This window comes from Dromiciops gliroides, chromosome 2 (assembly GCF_019393635.1).
Source record: "Dromiciops gliroides isolate mDroGli1 chromosome 2, mDroGli1.pri, whole genome shotgun sequence".
In the NCBI taxonomy this organism is placed as follows: domain Eukaryota; kingdom Metazoa; phylum Chordata; class Mammalia; order Microbiotheria; family Microbiotheriidae; genus Dromiciops; species Dromiciops gliroides.
The window spans coordinates 645,712,102-645,735,847 of record NC_057862.1 but is presented as its reverse complement, the minus strand read 5'-3'; the positions used below and the strand labels follow the sequence as shown (position 1 = coordinate 645,735,847).

The 23,746-nt window shown below is 42.9% G+C and overlaps 1 protein-coding gene across 1 annotated transcript in view; it reads left to right on the top strand.

Moving 5' to 3' along the window:
- KLHDC4 (kelch domain containing 4) overlaps nucleotides 1-23,746 on the top strand; it is an 85,643-nt gene that overhangs the window by 38,803 nt on the left and 23,094 nt on the right. The window contains 2 exon segments of the mRNA XM_043979956.1: nucleotides 17,213-17,305; nucleotides 18,237-18,396. Coding sequence (XP_043835891.1) covers nucleotides 17,213-17,305; nucleotides 18,237-18,396 — 253 coding nt within the window.

Here is a 23,746-nt window from a genome sequence, read left to right as displayed (position 1 = left end):
CTCTCAGTTGCCTTGGGGAGCCCCCTCTGAGTGGTGGCTTTCCCTCTTGGAAGGCGCTGGCTCTCCTGCTCCTAAAAGCCCCCACTCCCACAGTATTACCCATGCATTTTTGTGCTGTGCATAAAGACTTCTTGCTGAGTGGGATACATTAATTTTTAACGACTCTACATTTAGGAGTGATGGGAGTTGAAAAGCCTCTTGGAATTTCAAATATAAACTGGCTTTTGAGTGGTTTTGTTTTTTTTCTGGAGGGGGAGTATAGGGAGATGTAATCTTTTTATAGCAAAATTTTTCCTTTTTTAGTTACAAAAACACAATAGAACTTGGCTGCTGCCGCAGGAGTTAACCGTGTGGTCGTAGCTGACTCAGCTGGGAAGTCAAAACAAGCGGTGGCATTGTCGATACCCTGGAGCCCTGTGTGGAGAAGCCAGGGGCAGGTCCTTCACCTTGAGCGTGTGAGGGCTCCGGTGTGTCACACCAGAGATGGGCTCTCCTGCTGACTTTTTATCTGCTCCATTCAGACTGTGTTCATTCAGACTCACAGGTGCTTGACTGTACAAGAAAAGGTGGTTGTGGCATCCAGTACATCTTTTCTGAAAGTATTTCCCCTTCCATCCTTAGTCATTTGTTTAGTGAAAAGTGTTCCACAGAGCACATACATCTCAGAATTGAACATTACTCTGGGATAACACATTAATAATAACAATTGCTATTATTTACGCAGTGCTTTAAGGTTTGCAAAGCACTTGACAATTATTTTATCTAATCTTCACAAAAACCCTGTGATGCAGAGGCTATTATTATCCCCATTCTATAGATGAGGACACTGAGGCAGGTAGGGGTTAAGTGACTTGTGAGTGTCCAAGGCTGGATTTGAACTCAGGTCTCCATGATTCTAGGCCTGGCGCGCTCTCCACGGCACCACCAGCCTTGTGTAACGTCAGAACACTCCTCAAATGGGTCTCCTGTCAGCTGGGATGGTTTTCTTTGCTGCCAAGGTGCAGTTAAGTACCTTTAGAATCCAGACCTTCAGGCTGTGGTGCAGTAACAGGTGACGCTTTGGCCGAGAGTCACCTAAGTGTCGAGGGCACATCTGTCGTCCATCAGTACTGGGGTGGCTGCCATTTACTGAGCATTATATAAGATGCGGTGCCTGCCTCATAAAATCTAATTGGAGAAAGAGTCGTCTTACATTTAAAAATGAGGGGCCAGCTGAGTGACCATTCAGTGCCTGGGGTGTAAGACATGGCCCTTGGCTCAAAGATGAAAAAGCAATTCAGCCTCTACCCTGCAGGTACAGAAGAGAGTATGCCCCATGTACAAATAAGCATAATTTGGGGTAGAATGAGGGGGAAAGAGGCAAGATCTAGAGAAAACACTCTAGGAGACTCAGTGAAGGACAGGACGCTTTCATCTGCCAGTGATGAGAGAAAAGTTCATAGAGGGCGCGGCGGCCCCTGAGCCGAACCTTGAAGGGAAGACCATGAAGAAAACCGTCATCCATTGTCTGGTGTGACTTAGAAGGCCCACACCAATTCAGAGAGAAGAAGCCTTGCCTACTTAACTGCCAGAAAATTAAACTGTCATAGAAACATATACATATACTCACAGGGGGCCTGTCATTATTATCATTGCTGTTTTCATGGAGGGCAGCAAGGTGGTGCAGTGGATAGAGCACCAGCCCTGGAGTCAGAAGGACCTGGGTTCAAATCTGGCCTCAGATGCTTGACACTTCCTAACTGTGTGACCCTGGGCAAGTCACTTAATGCTGATTGCCTTAAACATCTGGGGCCATCTCTAGTCATCCTGGTGTAGTTCTTGCCACTGGACCCAGATGGCTCTGGAGGAGAGGCTGAGGTTGGTACACAGCCCTCCCTCCCTTAAATCCTGTTCACTGCACATCATGACATCACCTCAATGTCATGGTCCTCTTGGAGAACAAAGGACAACCACCACCAACAACAGCTTCTCAATATTTTCCTGACTGTGCTTTCTGTCAGATCCTACTCTGATGCCTCATTATACGTGGAGGTACCTGTGTGCTTCCAGGGTTCTCAAGGCTAAGGTTATGTTCCAGCAGTTCCTCGTAACCTAGAACATCTTTGCCTAGGGCCTTGGCCACACACTCTTCCCTCCAAGGACCAGCTTATTTCCATATAGAGAAGGCCACCAAGTCATGGACTTTTTTGGTGACAGCAGTTCATTAAGCCACTTGATGGGCGGGGAAGTGGCTATTAGTACACTAAGTAATGAAATCAGGGATCCAGCATTCTCTCTAGGTGGTCAGCCAGGCTTTACTTGAAGAGTGTTAGTCAGGGGGAACCCATTAACTCCTGTGGGAGCCCATTCTCCCTAATTATAGGAAGGTTTTCCTACCTATTGTTCCTGTTTCTGCTCTCTGGGACCACGTCAAATATGTATAAGCTCTCTTCTGTGGGACAGCCCTTTGGAGATGAACATCATCATGTCATCTGAGTCTTCTCTTTTCCAGGCCAAAATCTTTTTGTACCCTGAATGTCATCTAGTATTTGCTGTTCCCGGTGTTGTATCATCTGCAAATTGGATAAACCTTCTGTCTATACTTTTATCCAAGTCCTTTATTGTTTAATCTTTTAATTTTTATTTATTTATTTTTGGTGGGGCAATGAGGGTTAAGTGACTTGCCCAGGGTCACATGGGTAGTAGGTGTCAAGTGTCTGAGTCTGGATCTGAACTCAGGTCTTCCCGACTCTAGGGCCAGCACCTTATCCACTGCGCCACCTAGCTACCCCATCCAAGTCCTTTATTAAAAATAATAAATAGGGCAGCTAGGTGGCACAGTGGATAAAGCACCAGCCCTGGAGTCGAGGACCTGAGTTCGAATCTGGCCTCGGACACTTGACACTTACTAGCTATGTGACCCTGGGCAAGTCACTTAGCCCTCATTGTCCCACCAAAAACAAAACAAAACAAAAAAAATAAATAGCATGGAGCTATGCACAGATCACTGAGATGGCTCATGGGAGACTCCTTCAAAGATTCGATGGAAACATTGATGAAGAGTACTCTGAGTCTGGCCATTCATCCAGTTCTGAACCTTAAAGGCCAGGCCTGTAAGCCTGCCAAATGGGAAAGTCTTCAGACATAGGCCCAATACCTGACTACAGATGATCAGAAAACTGTCCCAAGGTCAGAGATACACATCCTGAGACTGCTTGCAGCTGATGAACTTTTTGGGTACAACCACTCAAGAGTGTTTACTAAGTCTTGAAAGGGTTTCGACCTTTCGAAGTCAGACCCCTTTTGGAAGTCCAGTGGAGCCCGTGGCTCCTTCTCTGAAGAATGTTTCCAAATGCATAAAATAAAATACACAGAAGTACAATAAAAGCCAATTATGTCGAAATTCACAAGCTCATGAACCCCCCCAGTCTGGATGGAGGGAGCATCCACAGCCTGAGGCTTTTGCATATTGAAGTATTGGAATCATAAGATAGGCTTGCCAACTAGTGACAGAAGCAAGGCAGGACCCCACTGCCCTGGCTCCTAGCCCCTCGTTTTTGCTACCGTGTTCCCTCGTTCCTCTCACTGGTGATTACAAGTACCTTGGTGATCTCATGAATCTTATGTGACACCTGTAGACTATTGTCCTTCAGGACTTGGACTCCTTTCTCTAGAATCACATCTTTTGCTGAGTGTGCTTTGTAAGATGTAGTGAAGATCACCTTTATCCTAGCCCATTGTCTCCACTCAGAATGCTAGCTGCCCAACCTTCTGCTTAGATTTCCTGACTCCCCTAGCTGTTTTCTTGACTTATCCCCAAACATCTGCACTCGTGAGGAAGGGGTGCCACCTTAGCTATCCTACCAGTCTTCAATGAAAGCTACTCACTAAGTACGTTTGTTGTTTTTAAGATGCTGTTGTCTTGGAGGAGAAAAGCATTTTTTTTTAGATTACATAATTAAAAGAGCTCTTAGTTACCAAATCCTGAATCTATTCAGGGACCAATTTATCTGTAAGTCTCTGGGCAGTTCTTCTGTTTGTCTCTTATGGGAGTTGCTTCTGCTTTAGCTGCTTGGAGTGATGATAATTTTTCTTCCTTATGCTTGACTACCAAGTAAAAATTATGCTTTGGGACCAGGGGAAAGAATATAAAGGATTAACTACCATAATTTGGAATTCTGGGACTGTGTAGGGAGCTGCTACTCTTCTAGTATCCTCCAGAGAAGCAATGGAACCAAGTATTTCACAGCTTTGCCTTGGACCACCCTCATCCCCCAAGTGCCTGATAGGAGGCCAATTTGGCCAGGAGTGGTTCAAGGTGACAGATCAACAAAATGAGTCTGTATGGGAAGTCTAGAGCCAAAATGTTGGTTGTCATTCATGTCTTAAGGCCATCACTGTTCTCCTGGGGACAGCTTACTCTTAAGTTCAAGCAAAGTAATCAAGAAAAAATAGTCTCTTGCATGTGGTAAACATGATGTCATAGTCATGTAAAACATGTCAGTGATGTGGTCAAAACGAATCATATTTTAAGCAGCTTCCAAAACACCCACCCCTGTGAAGTATGGGCCCCGCCTGTGGGGTGATTTGGATTTGGTAATTTTGGATAGGAGTGGTGTGAGCTTTGTTCTATGATATTTTAGGATATAGTAGTAAAACACAATTTAGCATTTTATTTTATTTTATTTTTTAGTGAGGCAATTGGGGTTAAGTGACTTGCCCAGGGTCACACAGCTAGTAAGTGTTAAGTGTCTGAGGTCAGATTTGAACTCAGGTACTCCTGAATCCAGGGCCGGTGCTCTATCTACCGCACCACCTAGCTGCCCCAATATGCTACTTTTAAAAATGCTAAATCGTTAGGGGCGGCTAGGTGGTGCAGTGGATAGAGCACCGGCCCTGGATTCAGGAGTACCTGAGTTCAAATCTGACCTCAGACACTTAACACTTACTAGCTGTGTGACCCTGGGCAAGTCACTTAATACCAATTGCCTCACCAAAAAAAAAAAAAATCAAAAGTAGCATATTAAAATATATATTAGGTGGGGCAGCTAGATGGCACAGTGGTTAAAGCGCTGGCCTTGGATTCAGGAGTACCTGAGTTCAAATCCAGCCTCAGACACTTAACACTTACTAGCTGTGTGAGCCTGGGCAAGTCACTTAACCCCCATTGCCCCGCCAAAAAAAAATATATATATATATTAGGTAGCACAATTCAGGAAGAAAAAAGAGAGGCTAAAATCCTATAGATGACACTGAAGTGCTTTACGCCTTTATGCGATAAAGGCTTTCTTTGAAAAAATGTTAGAGAAACTGGACATGGGATGTGCCCAATAGTAACTTTACCAAAAAATGAAATCAGTTATTGATGTGGAAGTTATCCTGAATCAGCCGTTGCCTTATTAGATCAAACGTCACTTAACATGTGGTGAGGACTATACAATCCTAAACTTAACAAGGAGTTGATAAGGAAAGGTGGATAAACACCGCTAGCAAAGACACCCAAAGAATGTAAAACACTACTTTAGTCAAGCATCAAGCAGAGATGGTGCTACGAGAAGGTAAGCTCACTAGGAAAATCTCACCAAGATGGATGCTTATGAAGAACGTCATTTCATAAAGCGGTGAGAAGTAGGGAAGGATAAAACTGATAGAAAGAAAACTTGTCAAATCACCCAACTAAGCAAAGTCATTCTGAAGGCATTTGAGGTAAAATAGAAAGAAGACAACTAACAGAGGAAATGGGGGAAGAGATTGTCAGTTTTTTAAAAATGCCATTATTGATGTCTTTAAAAATTTTTATTTAAAAACTTACGATAATTTAAAATTTTTTAAAGTTTAAATAATTTTCCCTAGTATCTTTCTTCCCTGCCAAAGAGTCATCCTACATAGCAAATACTAACAAATAAATGAAGGAAGGGATAAACAATTAAATAAAAAATGAATGGAAGAATGAACAAACAAATAGAAAGAAAGATAGACATGAACATAGCTATTCAATACATTGAAAAAGTCTGAAAGGATGTGTAGTGTATGACCTTTGTGGGCTTCCCACCTCTGCAGAAGAGCAGGGTGGGATGGCTTCTCACATCCCTTTCATTGAGCCATGCTTGTTCTTTGTAATTTTGAAACACTCATGTTTGAATGTTTTGGGTTGATGATTCTTCCCATTTACATTTGTGATATTTTAAAACCTAAATGTGTGGTCATCTTAAATTAGAAGCCTTAGCACCAGTCTTTGGGCATTAAGCATTTATTAAAGCATACTAGGTATTAGTAAAAGGAAAACACATGGAGTTCAGAAAGTTAAGAAAAGGCCTATCTAGCCTAGAGTTCCAGCCTGGTCTTGTTCTTCCTCAAGTCCTCCACCATGAGCCTGCTTCAACCATGAACTGCCCACCAAACTGAGTGTAGAAACTTTTTATGGGTCCGGAGCAGAGGCGGTCCTTACACACTGCTTCAAGCTGATTGGTTAGCGTCATCCAAATCCATTGGTTCACTGGACTTGAAGGTGTTCTCATGTTGAGTTCAAAGTCCTTTGCTTCTGAGAACACTACCTTCTTAAGGGCTGGCCAGGTGTGGTTACAATCTAATTAACTTGAAGTAGGCTAATAAGCAAAGTCAGTCACTGTCACTTAATTCAGTCAGTTTAGATTAATCTCCAGGTGGGCCTTTGAGTATCTGCCAAATCCCATTATTTTCTCACACATTCTTGTAGTCATTGTACATTTCTTGGCTTTGCTTATTTCACTCTGAATTTGTTTATGTAGATCTTTTTGGGTCATTTCTTACAGCACACTTAATACTCAATTACATTCATGTATCAAACTTTATTTAATCATTCCCCCATCAATGGTCATCTACTTGGTTTCTGAGTTTTTGCCATTACAAAAAATACTTCTATAGATATTTTGGTGTATGTGGGGACTTTTTTCCTATCAATGGCCTCCTTGGGGTATAAGCCTAGTAATGGAATCTCTGGGTCAGGGTATGGATGTTTTAGGCATTTTATTGGCTTGATTTCAAATTTATTTCCCCAGTGGTTATTCTCATTCATACCTTGCCCCAAAGTCCAGTAATGTGCCCATCCCACAGCCCTTCAAACAGATTATTCCCATGTTTTGTTATCTCTGAAATGCAGGATGTGAGGTGAAACCTGGGGGTTGTCTTGATCAGCACTTAGTATGTCATTTATACTAAGATTTCTTTTTGGTGGATTTTTGGGGATCGGAGAGGGATAGGTGATGGTGGGGCTGCTTGTGTTATCCATCTACTTAATGTTACAAATGACCTTGTATTCAAAACTAGTGTAGCTTTTTTTTTTAAAGTAATAAACATTTTTATTTATAGTTTTGGGTTCCAATTTTTATCTTTCCTTCCCTCCTTCTCCCCTTTCCCTGAGGAGGTAAGCAATAAGATATAGGTTATATATGTAAACTTATGTAAAACATTACCACATAAGTCATTTTATATGAGAAAACTTGAATAAAAGGGAAAAAATGAAAGAAAGTGGAAAATAGCATGCTTCAGTCTGTGTTCCATTGATGTCAGTTCTTTCTTTGGAGGTGGATAGTATGTTTCATCATTAGTCCTTTGGGATTGTCTTGGATCATTAAATTGTTGAGAATAGTTAAGACTTTCCCAGTTCTTCATCAAACAGTACTGCTGTCTCTGTACATGGTGTTGTCTTGGTTCTGCTCTCTTCATTATACATCACTTCATACAAATCTTTCCAGGCCTTTCTGAAATCATTTTGCTTGTCTTTTCTTATAGCACAATAATATTCCATCACCATCATATACCACAGCTTGTTTACCATTCCCCAATTGATGGGCATTCCTTTGATTTCCAGTTCTTAGCCACCACAAAAAGAGCTGCGATAAATATTTTTGTACAAATAGGTCTTTTTCTCTTTTTGGGGGGATGTCTTTGGGATATAAACCTAGCAGTGGTGTTGCTGGATCCAAGGGTATGCACAGCTCTATAGGCCTTCGGGCATAGTACCAAATCGCTCTCCAGAGTGGTTGGATCTTTTCACTAGTGTAGTTTTTCACTTTCTTGTCTGTGCACTTTGAAGAGCAAATGTTGTTAATTTTAAAGGTTTTGACCTCATAATAATTTTACTTTTTGCAGAAGTGTCAGTAATCACAGCCAGTGTCTACTTTCGTCCATTTCCAGTTTTTCAAAGTCAATAGTTTGTTTAAATAGGTTGGATCAGAGTTTCTCCATAACAGTACCCATGACAAAATGCCATCTGTTCTTCACTTAAAGACCTCCACTGAGGGAGAACTCACCATCTCCAGGGACTCCTTTTGCTGCTTTGGTAGAGCTTTAATCATTGGTTGGTTGCCTGGTTTTGCTGGTGATGATGCCTGTGAGGTCTGGCCCCAGGTTGTGAGCACTGTCCCGTCCTGGTGCCATAATGAATCTTACATGACTCACCTCCATTTGAAGGATTGTGGAGGTTAGGGAGAAGAGCTGGAGGCAACAGCTCTTAGGTACCTCTGCCTTTGAGCCGCTGCTGCCACCATCACCCACTTGAGTTCTGTGAAGGGGCTGGAAACCACCCGTTTGTGAGGGAACTAAGATTACACAGTTTGTAAAACATTTCAGAGAAGGATGTATTAGGGAGGACTCTGAGATGTGGGTCAGGAACTCAGTTTCTCTACTATTGACTGTTGAGTGCTGGCTCTAGGGCTGCTGTTAACCGGATGTCAGTAAATAATTGCATAAATATGTGATTACATCCTGTGTTACATAATCGCTCCTGATGCCTCCTTTCCTTTCTTCACTTTGTGTTCATTTTAAGCTTTGCTCTCATCAGTAGGTAATTGGACTGCACACAGTGCTGGCTCTCAGGTATCTCTGGGGTCAGCAACCGCTTGTTTTCTGTCTTTGTCATTTTCCTTTTCGTTTTTTTGTGATGAAATTCTCCACCTGCTGTGTCTTTTTGAAAAAAGTGTTCATTTTATACGCACATAGAGGCTTAAGGGTCTATTGTCATAGCCAGGAAGTCTTGGGTCATTTTCATTTCATAATTCCAAACCACATTTTAAAAATACATTTTTATAGTTAATCTTTTATTTTTACATCACTTAAATTTCCTAATGTATCCCTCTTCCCTCTCCCTGCCCAAAACTTAGCTCTTTTAATACAGAGTAAAAAAGAGGAAAAAGGTCATAAACCCATCCATTTCCACAGATCCCAGAAAGGCTTATGTACTATAATAATAGTCTACACCCATAACCAGTGGTGCTGTTGCAAAGGGCCACGTTTGGTCTTTTAATTTTGCAACATTCAGTTTTCATTTTTGTTTGTTGTTGCTAAACCGTTGTGTGTGTGTGTGTGTGTTTGCCCAGCCTACGGGCCCACCTTCTCATTGAAATCATTCCATATCGAAGTATCTTGTAAATTGGCTTCAAGGGTCTTGTCAGTGTCTTTGTAGAATCCCTCTCTTACTTCATGCACTGCCCGGATTTTGGTGTCTGTTTGTGAAGGCAAGGTTAGATAATGGCTACGGCTTGCTTGTCATTGTATTTCATGTTGCCAGTGGGCATATAGTGAAACCAGCGCAGAAAGCAGCTCAGTGCAATGGGAATGCTGCCGTCTGTGGAGTCAGAGCGCCTGACTTCAAGTCCTGTCCAGGGAGATGACAGCCAGCAGTACTGGCGCAAGTCAGTCAACTTCCCTGGGCCTTAATTTTCTCATCTGTAAAATGAGAGGGTTGGAATGAATGGCCTCTGAGATTCTTTTCAGCTTCAGGTCTTTGTTTGAATTATGCTGGCTCTTTATTCCTTTCTCAACTTCTGTGTTTTAGGGTTCCATTTCTAGTAAGGTCAGTAATGATAAATGTCAATTCCTTCCTTCCTTCTCTCCTTCCTTCTCTCCTTCCTTCCTTCTTTCCTCCCTCCTCCCTCCCTCCTCCTTCCTTCCCTCTCTCCCCTCCCTCCTTCCTTCCTTCTCTCCTTCCTTCCCCCCTCTTTCCTTCCCTTTCTCCCTCCCTCCTCCCTCCTTCCATCTTTCCTCCCTCCCTCCTCCTTCCTTCCCTCTTTCCCCTCCCTCCTTCCTTCCTTCTTCCCTCTTTCCCTCCCTCTCTCTTCCTCCCTTCCTTCTATGTTTCCTTCCTCCCTTCTTCCCTCCCTCTCCCTCCCTTTCTTTATCTTTTCTTTCCTTCCTCCATTCTTCCCTTCCTTCCTCCTTTCCTCTTATTGCTTGTTCCATTCCTTTTCCTTTTATCTGTGCCACCACCACTGTAGGAGTCAGAGACTAACATAAGACCAAGAACATTTTTTAAACCTGTTTTATGGTTGCCACGGTCATAGAATTCTTCACCTATTGGCCAGCCTACCATCAGTGGATAGGCTTCATTACCTTGAGTGTAAAAATAAATAGGGGGCAGTATTTGGGCATTGAAAGGAAAATTTTCTAGACTAAAAGTGGTATCAAACATAATAGTAAATTAATACTGATAGAAAAGGTTTCTCAGCACATGTTGTAAAATTTTTTCGATTAATGGAGCTAAACTTTATTTACGGACTTTTTTTTAGATGCATTTCTGATTCCCTATCTGAATCTGTACCTGGATTCTTTATGTTGAGTGATATCTAATGAGGAACAGTGAACCCCAAATACCCTAACATCTTTGAAAAACTGGATGAAGCTAATTGAAGGAAGTGAGCCCTTCAAGACTTCTTTGGCCTTTGTGTTTCAGCATAGTTGGCTACATATAAGGTGTAACTAACAGAATGACTAATAGTGTAAATAACTACCATGTGCCTTCACCGCTTTATTCTTTTCAGTTTCCAATTTCAGCTTCCCAAAAATCTTCCCTAAAGACTATATGAGGTGGCCGCTAGGTGGCGCAGTTGATAAAGCACTGGTTCTGGATTCAGGAGGACCTGAGTTCAAATGTGGCCTCACACACTTGACACATACTAGCTTCCTTCCTTCCTTTCTCCCTCCCTCCCTCCCTCCATCTTTCTTCTCTCCCTCCTTCTTTCCCTCATGAACCCTCATTGCCCTCCCCCCCAAAAAAGACTATATGATTGAGAAAGGACTTTAAATCTACTGCTAAGCTTTCTTTTTGTTACACCACTAGATATAAATGGTGATGTAGAACAACAAATTTTCATATGCTACAATGCTCTACTGAACCCTGGCCCTATGCCCTTTCAGAACCTGAAAAAGGAATTAAATAACCCAGATGTGGTCTGCTGCCTCCGTAATGCAGAAAGTTAACCCTGTAGAGGTATCCGGGAGAGTTTTGTCTCCTTATGATTATATATGAGAGTGAGCTCTACTATGGCATTAACCTTTTCTCAATAGATAAATACATTAAATTAAATTAATGTGAAATGATCAAGAGCTAAAACTGAAAAACACAGGAGATCTCCATTGGCTTCCCTCTTTTGAACAAGGTTTCTCATTTCTGATATGTGAGAACCCAGGAATGATGGCTGGAAGACCCGAGTCTTCTCCAGGTACTCTTAAATCCTAAGCCAGCTGTACCGGTAAAGTAAAATATTTTTTAAAAAATTCAAAAAAGACAGTTTGTAATTTCATAGTCTTATAGACTTTTTTTAGGTTAACTTAAAGACAATGAAGATTATTAGGATACTAACTGCGATAGTTTATTACTATTCATTGATTTCTGACTAGGCCTATGACACTCATCCTTCCTGAGATGTCTGGCTCAGCACACATTAATGTGTTTTTTTCAAATTAGCTACTTTTTCTATAAATATCAGTTTGGGGTAATCACCTATTCATTTATTAATATTATACCAGTAAAGGATTGACTGCTAGTCTCTGTAACTTCTCATGGTCTCAGGCCATGTGGTAGAGAAAGCAGGGAGACAGCCTCAGCATGCCAGCTAGCAGGAGCAGGAGAAAAGCCTCAGAAGACCCATGCTGTCCTAAAAGAGTCTCTAAAACCCAGAAGGCCCCTGTGGCGTCTTCCAGGGGTTTTTATCTTCTTTTGATAGAGGCGGGTCCTTATACATTGATCAAGGCTAATTGGTTAGCATCATTCAGTTCCATTGATTGACATGATTTGAAGGTGGTCTGCATTAAAATGAACTCTACAGGTGACATCTGGGGAAGTGTGCAAAAGACCCTCACTCAAGATGCTTGGGGCAGAGTCCATTATCTATCAGGTGTGGTTTGGTCCCATCTGTCCTTCACTGAGCTAGACAAAAGAATCTCTCTTTATTTCTTTTGTTCCCTTGAGTTTGTCCCAGATCAAGAACTGGACTTTGGCGGGGCAGGGGGGTCTGATCTCTGGGTTCCCCCAAGAAATCCATTATTAATAATTACTTTCTCACAATGTATAGGCTTTCTGTACCATGTTAAGCTCATGGATTCCTGGTCAGTTCTATGGAATTGATATCTAAAAATGGCACAGTAACTTCTTCCCCCTCCCCACCCCTTATCAATGACTGTATCTTTTGAGTATCTAATGAATGTAAAGCAAATTGTTAAAGTTCTCTTCTGTATGTATGTCTTTGGGGGGAAAAAATGCCTGTAGGAAGTATTGGTTTGTACACCTTTACCTAGTCAGCTGGAAGAGGGTTAAGATTATCTTTGGGGGGGCAGCTAGGTGGCACAGTGGATAGAGCACCGGCCCTGGAGTCAGGAGTACCTGAGTTCAAATCCGGCCTCACACACTTAACATTTACTAGCTGTGTGACCTTGGGCAAGTCACTTAACCCCAATTGCCTCACTAAAAAAAATAAAAACCAAAAAACCACAAAAGATTATCTTTGGAAGGGGGCAGCTAGGTGGCGCAGTGGATAAAGCACTGGCCCTGGAGCCAGGAGTACTTGAGTTCAAATCCGGCCTCAGCTGTGTGACCCTGGGCAAGTCACTTAACCCCAATTGCCTCACTAAAAAAAAAAAAAAAAAAAGGATTATCTTTGGAAGGAAAAGCTGGAAGACTTGAAAAACATTGGGGCCTGACCTTTGAGGATTTCAATATGAAAACGTGACTTTGTTACAGGACCTAATTTTGATGAGAAGCCAAGAAAGGAAGAACTGAATATAAAATATAGCCATTGCTGTAAAGGCCTAAGGCAGCTAGTGGAGTTTATTAGGAAAAAAGCATTAATAATAATAATTTCTCAAGGGTTGTCACCTAATCTGAGTTTTTCACATAGTTCCCTTCCAAAAGAGTAAATTATTAATGTTATTTGCTCTAAATTTCCTGCTGTAATGAGGCACATTTTAAATCTTACATCCTAAATATATATACAATTAATTTTTAAATATAATTTGAGATTCCATGTTACTCTCTTAACCAGGATCCTATAAGGCACATCAAATTTATCTGTTGTCATTATTAAATATGTGATGAATAAAGATAGAAATCTGAAAATTTGCTACTGGCACCATTATTACTAAATCTAGCACTTAAGTAGCTAAGACAAATAAATAACTTTTTCATTCAGAAATAATAACACTGAAATTCTTTCCCAAAGCTAGTGTCAAAGAACAGGTCTAATACCCACCTTAGGGAGAATGTTGCAGTAGCTTTTTAAATAGTATTTAGCTTTCTTAGAGGGACATGGTACTTATGTTGGGAGTTATTTAAGTAAGGAGACAGTAAAGAGTACCAGGATGTCTGTGAGAAATTATTATTAATAATCCATTGTAGATGGTAATCCTAGGTAGGAGGGAAAAGGCCTGTGGAAAGGAATGAATTAAATTAGCATTTCTTGGGAAGGGGTGCTCCAGATGAATGTTAGTTGAACTAAGAAATGGGTTGTTCGGGGGAAGGGAATTGGAATAATTCTGAGGAAGAGAAGGATAAAAAAGAGAATAATAATATTAAAAGTAGATACAAGGGGGGCAGCTAGGTGCCACAATGGATAAAGCACTAGCCTTGGATTGAGGAGGGCCTGAGTTCAAATTCGGTCTCAGACACTTGCCACTTACTAGCTGTGTGACCCTGGGCAAGTCACTTAACCCTTATTGCCCTACAAAAAATTTTTTTTTAAAAAAGTAGATACAAGGATTTGGGGCTTGCTAACCTCTGGGTGGGATGGGCATGATTCTTGGCAAGAGAATAGGATGAGATATTAGTATAAGCAAAACAAACCAGAGGACCTAATGCCAGTTTAAAAGAAGGAAAAATAGGCTTTATTGGAGGAAACACTAAATTGCAAAATGAATAAGAAAATAGATTCCAACAGATTGCTGCAGAACTAGACAAGAAACACTAAAACATAAAGACACACACAGAGTTAAAATGTGAAGCTAGAACAAAATGTGTTGTGCTTCATGTGATTTTTTAAAAATGGAATTAAAAATCATGATTTTGGAGAAAGCAACAGTTGAAAGTTGATAATGTCAGAGAGAAACAAGGAAACTACATTATGCCTGAAGGTGCCATAGAAATGAAACAATATCGGCATTAAACATATTCACCAAATTAAATCTCTGCCCCTCTGACACATGCTGGCTGTGTGAACCTGAGCATAGGATTATGTAACATACATAAATAGCCTCTAAGTATTTAATGGAAAAGCTCATGAAAATGCACAAAAGAAGGAGTAAGACAGTATTTGTAGATGACCTTATTTATCCTAGCTTCCAGAACTGGAAAAACCAGAGAGAAAGATCATATAAAGAAGAGAATTTTAAAATCTCAGCCAATTTAAGGGGAAGTTAGGGTTGAAAGACATGAGGTTTCAGTGTGAATGTTAAATAATACATGTGTTTTTCAGCACCACCCAGACAGGAATGGCGTCTCTCCCCTCCCCCATTCCCCCAGAGAATCCTCCCTTGTACCAACAAAGAAAAGAGTTAAGTAAAACTACCGGGCATAAGCATTTATTAAGCACTCATTAAATACCTGGTACTGTGCTAAGCCCTGGTGGTACAAGTACAAGCAAAAGGACAGTCCCTGTACTCCAGGAGCTCAAATTCTAATAGAGAAAGACAGCACATAAAAGGGAGTTGGAAAGTGGTGAGGGGTGAGGGGAGCAAGTCAGGAAGGACAACTGGGAAGGTGTGGAGTTTGGTTAGTCTGGGATCCTCCTCAAAATAGAGGTGCCACCCCACACCCCAGGAGAAACTCACCAGTGGGAGAAGGGGCCACCCCCAGCAGCCACCCATAGGTGGCTCAGGGTGAGGAAGACTGGATCTTAGCGTGGGTGGAAGGCTCCGGTGCCGTCCAGTTCTTCCTCAGCCTTGTCCTTATGGTCCCTGTTGTCAATTTCCCGGGGCTGAAGCCAGCCGCTGGCATTTCGTCTGAGTTCAGTTACCTGTTATTGTAGCATCGTCCACCTGATTGCTTCACTCTGGATCAGTTCATATGACTCTTTCCTTGTTTCTCTGACTTCATTGTGGTCTTTGTTTTTTTATGGAGCGATACCATCCCTTCCATTACTTTGCTCCACGTCGTTCAGCCATTTCACAGTCCGCGAACCCCTTTTTATTTCAGGTTTTTATGGACAAAAAGAAATATTGTCATGATATAAGGGTTAGGGAGTTGTAGAGTTGGTGTGAATACATGACAACTGATGTTTCTAAAGAACTTTAAATGCCTGGTTCCATAGATTCAGAACCACAAAGGACCTTGGACTTCATTAAGTCCAGCTTCCTCTTTTATAGATAAGGAAATTGGGCCCAAGAGAAGTTAAGGATTATGCTTTTTTTTTTTTTGCTTTTTTTAAGTGAAATTTTAGGACTATGCTTCTTGAAAATATTTAAGACAAGGTTTGGACCTGGACCGTGGTCCTCCTGCCTCCAGGACTCCTTGGAGGTCTTCCTGATTCCAGGCCCAGCTCCCTATCCAAGACACCATGCCTGTAAAGTAGTAGTAGTTTCCCCATTTTACAGATAGGAAAGCTGAGACTCACAAAGGCCAAGGCACTTGCTCAGGACACACACAACTAGTAGATTGGGTCCCACTCAGGACTTCAATACAGCTCCTCTGATCTGGAAGTCTGAGGCTCAATTAGAACAGGCTTTCTTAGTAGGTCACAGTAATCATGATGATGATCAGTCGATTGATAAATAACATTTATTATGTGCCAGGCACTGCGCTAAGGACTTTACAAATGTGTTATGTGAGCCTCATAACAACCCTCGGAGGTAGGCGCCATTATTCATCCCACCTTACGTTTGAGGAAATTGAGGCCGACAGGTTAAAGTGACTTGCCCAGGGTCATACGGCTATCAACTGTCTGAGTCTGGATTTGAACTCAGGTCTTCAGCCCAGCGCTCTAGCCCACAGTGCCACCCAGCTGCTCACAGTGAGGAGGAAGGAGCAAAGAAAGACGTCTTCAGTAAATGTTGAATCTGATATAGCGCTCTTCCCATCTCAAATGTGAGGAGGACTGTGGTGCTTACCTTTAAGGTCTGGCTCTGGCACATGCTCATTCTGACTACAGGACACTTAACCTCGCTGCTTTGGGCACCTCTCCAGATGGAGAAGGCACCGGCCTCTACTGGTACAGGGAGGGGCCAGCCTCATCTAGGAGTTGCCTGCCCCTGGAATCACAGGCTCAGTTCCTGGCCCTATCTCTTCCATAGCCCATCCTGATTATTAACCACCTTATGAATATGTGGGCAGAGGACCATGGATTCACTTCTTTATAAAATGGGGATTGATATCTCACTGGGGATGGGTCTGGAATAGAGTTTGGGTAGGGGGATAGGGGCAAAGACTGGGGCTATGATTTCAGTATTTAGGAACGTGCTGAGACAAGTCTCTCTACCAATACAGGTGGGCCAGGAAGGGTCGCAGACTAAGGCCTTGGGCCATCTCTGGTTCTTCATAGCCCCACCCCCCCCAAAACCCCTTCTCAGTTCTTGGACAGTAGGAAAGCAGGCAGCAGCTAGATTTGGCCCTTGGGTTCTCCTGACCTAAAGCATCGAGGAGCTTAAAAGGTTATGTGACTTGTCTGGGGTTAGGTCTGAGGCTCTGGATTTGAACTTCGGTGTCATTCTGACTTCAGGCACAGGACTCCTCTCCACTGTATCATCTAGCTGCCCCAGGTTAAATGACTTGTCCTGGGTCACACAGTGTGTGTCACCACCTGACCTAGGTTCTTCTTGGCTTTGAGTCTTGGCTTTCTCCTCCACTATGCCGTGCTGAGCATTAGTGCTCAAGGAATTAGTGAGAAAATGGGAAACGATATAAAAATAAGACGTCACTACAGTAATTTGTATTAAAATTTTAACAATCAAAAATTCCTAAGTGAACTCACTCTTCCTTATCCTTGCATTTCAGGGCACCAGGGGGGCCTTCGGGCAGGAGTGGACATCGAATGGTGCCTTGGAAGAGACAGCTAATCATTTTTGGGGGATTCCATGAGAGTACAAGGTCAGTATTGATGGTGGAGAATCCATTCTTTGAATATACCATACTGAGGAGCACTTGGGGGAAAGCACTTTGTCAGGCGTGGGGAGGAGGGCAGGACTTAGAACAGGGAGAGGCCCCGGCGGTAATGGAAGTGAGAGGCTGATGGTGGCAGCTGAAGGACCGGCTGGCTTTTCTCCCACTCTCCGGGGTGAGGGGACTCAGGCTCTTTGGAGTCCCCAACTGCTTGCTTACTGCTTGGCATGTCCTAGGAATGGCAGACCTTCAGGGTCCCTTGTGCATTCTTGGAATCAGCACTTCTTTGTCTCCCAATATTTTTCTTTCCTAAAGGTTGGGTGCTCTCCTTAAGCCTGGCCTGTGGGAGCTTACTCCCAGGGAAGCCAGTGGCTTCTTCTGTGCCTTCCTATGACAGCGACAAGCTGCTGGTGCCTTATCTTCTGCTCCTTCCTTCATCCCTCTGGAGCAGGGAGTGCCATTATCACCTTGCATTAAGTCGCTCCTTCCTGGCTTATACTGTCATGTATGTGACATCTATGAAGTGCTACACATGCTGGGCCGGTGTAACTTCTTGTTCCGCACACCGTGTAAGGAGCAGGGTGTTGTTTTAGGGGAAAGCAGAGAGACTATTGTAATTTAGCATCAATGCACAAGAAACCCTCTTGGTGCATTTCCCCCCAGAGTCTCATGGGGTGTCATGTATCCATCCAGAACACACTGAACAGTAAAACTGTTGCTTAGGTTTGTTTTAAGGGCAGCTAATTCTTTTTTTTTTTTTTTTTTTTTAGTGAGGCAATTGGGTTTAAGTGACTTGCCCAGGTTCACATAGCTAAGGGCAGCTAATTCTTTACCTTAGTAAGTTACTTTCTAGTATTGCTTGTGCCTGGTGGAGTCTTCTCTTTGACGGTTGGTGTTATGTCACCTCTGTTTTAACCAGGGATTACATCTACTACAATGATGTGTATGCCTTTAGCCTGGACACGTATACGTGGAGCAAGCTCTCCCCATCAGGGGCAGGGCCCTCCCCAAGATCTGGCTGTCAGCTGTCCGTCTCCTCGGAGGGCACCATCATCATCTACGGTGGCTACTCCAAACAGGTAGGAGAGACCGTGGTTTTCAGTGTCTCTGTTGTAAGGAAAGGCATCCTGAGAGACTTGGCTCATAGCTTTTTGTTTTGTTGTGTTTTTTGAGCGTTTCTCGTTTGCTTCTGAGATCAGTACTAGAACAAGCCAGATCAGATTCGCTCCATGGCCCTCTGTAGCAGGGTGGTGCTTTTTGAAGGAAGCCACGTAGAGGCATGCTGCTGCACCCTCCTCCTGGCCCCAGAACGCAGGGCCAGACATCAAGAGCTGAAGGACCCTCTGAGGCCATCCAGTCCAACCCCTCTGTTTACAGATGGGGAAACTGAGGCTCGGGGACTTACTCCCAGTAACCCAGCAGGCTGCACAAGCCAGGGCTGCAGCTGGGTCCTCTGCCCTAGGAGGTGCTGCTCTTTCCTCAGTCCCATCGTGCCTCGCTCCAACAGGGAAGATGAATTCTCTGGAAGCCATCTTACTCCTGAGGATCAGCCTATCTGCTGTTTAAAGCTGATGACATCAAATAGTTATTTCTAGTAGAGAGGTAAAGCACCTTGCAGGCCCGGGACACTTGGATCTGAAACCCTGGGTGCTTTGAGGCAAGCTCGTGGTGCAGCAGAGAGAGCACTGCCGGACTTGAGGCAGGAAGATCTGGCTTGCAGTCCTGCTGCAGACACTGACTGGCTCTCTGACCCTGGGCATGTGGCTTCACCTCTGTTTGCCTCAGTTTCCTCCGCTGTAGAATGAGGTGGTGATAGCCCCTCCCTCTTGGGGTGGTAGTGAAAAACACTTTGCAAAACCTAAAGGGCTGTGATTAGGATTATCAATAAGCACATGGTCTGGTTTTCTTAAGTTACCAAGTCTTCTGTCTTTGGAGGTCTTTTCAAGGAAAGGGCGGGACACATGTTATCTTTCTGGCATTGGCAGGGTTGGGTATGGGTGCAAAGAAATCTCTTGAGGCCCCAGAGCCTTTTAATTGTAGAGCTTGTCACATATAATCCCCAAATCACAAGCACCTCCCCAAGTGAAAATGACCTCTGAGGTTAATTAATCCAGCCCACACCTGAACATGCATCCCTTCTCTGCATCCTCAGTGTGGGTTATTGCGGCCTACATTGAAAACCGCCAGGGAGGGGGAGCCATCCCTTTTTAATAGCTCTAATTGTGAGGCAAGCTTTTGCTCATCTTACACTGAATCTGCTTCCCGGCAGCTTCTGGCCACTGCTCCTCCAGGACCCAGCTGAATGAGGCCATTTTTCTTTTCTCCAGGCCAGTCCTGAAAACACTTGACGGCAGCCGCTGGACTCCTCCTAATCTGTCTTCCCTTAAACCCATGGTGCCCGCGCCCCATCGTATGCAGGCCTACTCCCTATCCTGCTCCCATCCCGGAGCGCGCTGACTCGTCAGGCTTATTCCTGGAGTGCGGTGCCCACACTGGGATTACAGGCCTCCTTATGGAGGCTGAGAGTAAACCCAGCCCTTCACCTCCAGTGCCTGAGCACCGCATCCTGCTTAGTACAGGTGAAAATTCTGCTACTGTAGAGAAACTCCAGTGACCTAGAAGAGAGCTTGGGTTGAAATCAGTTATTTAAAATTTTTTTTAAAAAGAGTATTTGTTATTTTCTAGTTACATGTAAGGATAGTTTTCAACATTTGTTTACATAGGATTTTTGGTTCCAAATTTTTCTCTCACCTTCCCTTCCTGGAAAAGCAATCTGACATAGGTTACATATGTACAAGCACATTAAACATTTCTGCTTTAGTCATGTTGTAAAAGAAGATCAGAGCGAAAGGGAAAAACCTCAAAAAAGAAGGGGGAAAACCAGCCCAAAAGTAGAGGTAGTGTGGTTCAATCTGCATTCAGAATCCACAGTTCTGTTTTCTGGATGTTGAGAACATTTTCTATCATGAGTTCTTTGGAATTGTCTTGGATCATTGAACTGCTGAGAAGAGCCAAGTTTGTCGCAGTTGATCATCACACAATGTTGCTGTTACTGTGTACAATGTTCTCCTGGTTCTGCTCACTTCACTCAGCTTCAGTCCACTAAAGTCTTTTCAGGTTTTTCTGAAATCCTCCTGCTCATCATTTCCTTTTTTTTTTTTTAGTGAGGCAATTGAGGTTAAGTGACTTGCCCAGGGTCACACAGCTAGTAAGTGTTAAGTGTCTGAGGCCAGATTTGAACTCAGGTATTCCTGACTCCAGGGCCGGTGCTCTATCCACTGTGCCACCTAGCTGCCCCTCATCATTTCTTGAAAGCACAAGACGATTCCATTACATTCGATATACCTACAACTTGTTCAGCCATTCCCAATTGATGGCGATTCCTTGATTTCCAATTCTTTGCCACCACAAAGAGAGCTGCTATAAATATTTTGTACATGGTGGGTCCTGTTTCCTTCTTCTATGATCTATTTGGGATACAGGCCTAGCCAGAGGGTATGAACAGTCCCATAGCCCTTTGAGCATAGTTCCAAATTGCTCTCCAGAATGGGTTGGGATCAGTTCACAGCTCCACCAACAATGAATTAGTGTTCCAATTTTTCTAATAGCTTCTCCAATATTGCTTATTTCCTTTTTTGGCATATTAGCCAATCTGATAGGTATGGAGGTGGTACCTCAGAGTTGTTTTAATTTACATTTCTCTAATCAAATTGTGATTTAGAGCATTTTTTCATGTGCAATAGATAGCTTTGATTTCTTCATCTGAAAACTGCCTGTTCATATCCTTTAACCATTTCTCAATTGGGGAATGACTTTTACATTCTTATAAATTTGATTTAGCTCCCTATGTATTTTAGAAGTGAGACCTTTATCAGAAATACTGGATGTAAACATTGTTTCCCAGCTTGCTGCCTGCCTTCTAATTTTGACTGCATTGCTTCTGTTTGTCAGACAGTTATTCTTTAGTGGATGTGATTAAATATATTTGTCTCTTTCCCAGCAATAAACTTTGCATTTAAAGTGTGAGGTTTTTATTGCTGCCTTCCTGGACCAGCTGCTTTCCTTTCCTCTGGTTCTATAGCAGAGGCCCTTAACCTGGGTTCTATAGACCAGATTTTAGGGGGTCTTTGAACTTGGGTGAGAAAAAAATATTTATTTTCATTAATCTCTGGTTTCCTTTGTGTCCTATGCATTTTATCTTAGACATTTAAAAACATGATTTTGAGAAGGGGTCCACAGACTTTACCAAAGTGTCAGAGGGGTACAGGATACAGTAGAGGCTAAGAATTCCTGTTCTCAAGAGAAAGGGCATTTTTATGTTTTCTGGATAGTTGTATAGAGAAGCCAATTGCTTTCACAGAGAGAGAGAGAGAGAGAGAGAGAGAGAGAGAGAGAGTGTGCATGTGCGTGCGTGCGTGTACACATATATATAATAAAATCCTAGGCTACAGAAGGAAAGCATGGAGCAGAGATTTAGGAGGGGGCTAATTATGTCATCCTAGCATAGATCACCTTGTTTTATACTTGGTCTAATCCAGTTGTTTTTCCTGTCCCTGTACCTGTTAGTGCTGTTTCTAGCCCCTCTATATGGGATTGGGAGGTTAGGGTCCAGGTGAGGGTTCTATTGTTCTTGATGGGGGAGAAACAATTTGTTAGAATGATTTTTGAAAATCTCTTGTGCTTTTCTTCTTGTTGCAGTCCTTCTTCATTTTCATCCTTCAATCCCCTTGGGATAACTTTGCTCAGTCAAATATGTTGGTATCCTTTCTTTCAATCCTCATGGCCTTTACTCTTTGTTGCTTGTTTTTGCTTCATGAGATGATGTTGCTTGTACTTGTCCATCTTCCTGTGTAAGATTTCACAAATCAATTCATATTCAAACCTGGTGGTGCCTTGGACCACTCTCTTAGCCATATTCTTCAAAAACCTAAAACCTTGTTAACCAGCTTGTTGCTTTTGATGGGCCCCATTGATCTTGCAGTAATTAATATATACATTGTCGGGGGCAGCTAGGTGGCGCAGTGGATAGAGCACCGGCCCTGGAGTCAGGAGCACCTGAGTTCAAATCCGGCCTCAGACACTTAACACTTACTAGCTGTGTGACCCTGGGCAAGTCACTTAACCCCAGTTGCCTCACTAAAAATATATATTATATATATATATATATATATATATATATGTATGTATGTATGTATGTATGTATATAGTCCATTTCCCATTTTTGACTTTTCATTTATTTGCTTAAATTTGTTTCAGTTGCACACTGCCTCTTTTGCTCATCTTCCTTATCATGGGTCTGTGGTCTGATTGTACATATCAGCTGACTGTGGGCACATCCAGAACAAGACCTCTCCTTCCTGTAAACTATTTGTTCCATTCTATATGGTGTTATTGGTGCTCACAGGTATCACCCCCAGCTGATCTTTTCCTTTTTTTTTTTTTTTTTTGTGTGAGGCAATTGGGGTTAAGTGACTTGCCCAGGGTCACACAGCTAGTAAGTGTTAAGTGTCTGAGGCAGATTTGAACTCAGGTACTCCTGAATCCAGGGCCGGTGCTTTATCCAACTGCGCCACCTAGCCTCCCCCCCCTGGTCTTTTCTTGAAGAAAGAATTCATGATCCTGTGAAGCTTCTGTATAACCTACAGGCCTCTGGCCTCATCCTTTCTTCTTCTGCACAGGCCTTCCCATTTATTTGTCCCCTTCCTCACCTTTCTCCACCTTTGCTTTGAAAGCACAGTGTCCCAGTGAGTAGTGATTTAACCTGGAGGATCTCAATTCACTTTCTTTGTAGAATTTCTCTGCTTCATCTTCAGCCACAACCCTCCGTGTTGATGCATAAGCTGCAGTGATTTTCATGGTGGTCTTTTTGCAAGTCCATATCCTTAGGACTGCAATATGTGATGACCAGATATCTCCTGAAAAATGTTTCTTGTTACCCTTTGAGCATGTTATAAAAACCTGGCCCAGTCGCTCCTTTCTTTACCCCTGCCTGGAGCACCTCAAGCCAGCCCCTTAAGCTACACTGTTGTTTTCTTCTGGTTCTCTTATTAGCTAGAAAGTTCAGAGTGATAGAGTTCAGCCCTTCCAGCAGTTATGTCCTTGGATGGTCATGGTACAATGGTCTCCCATTTAGAATAACGGGCATATCCATAATGAAAGTTTATTGGTGGTGTCATGGGGAAATAGGTGGTGGGTGTCCTTAGGTATTCCTCTTTAAAGATTACAGCCTCTCACACACAATGCCAGTTAGAATACAAGTAGTCTTTTATTGGGCACAAGAGAAGGTGACCAACAAGGAAGTCAGACTTCCCTCAAGGGGAGAAAATGGCTTAGAGACCACATGATTCTCTGGGGCACATTTCTCCTAGACCAGAAGAAAGCTCAGAGCTTTTATAGAGGATGATGGGGTAACCACCTGACTATGGAAAG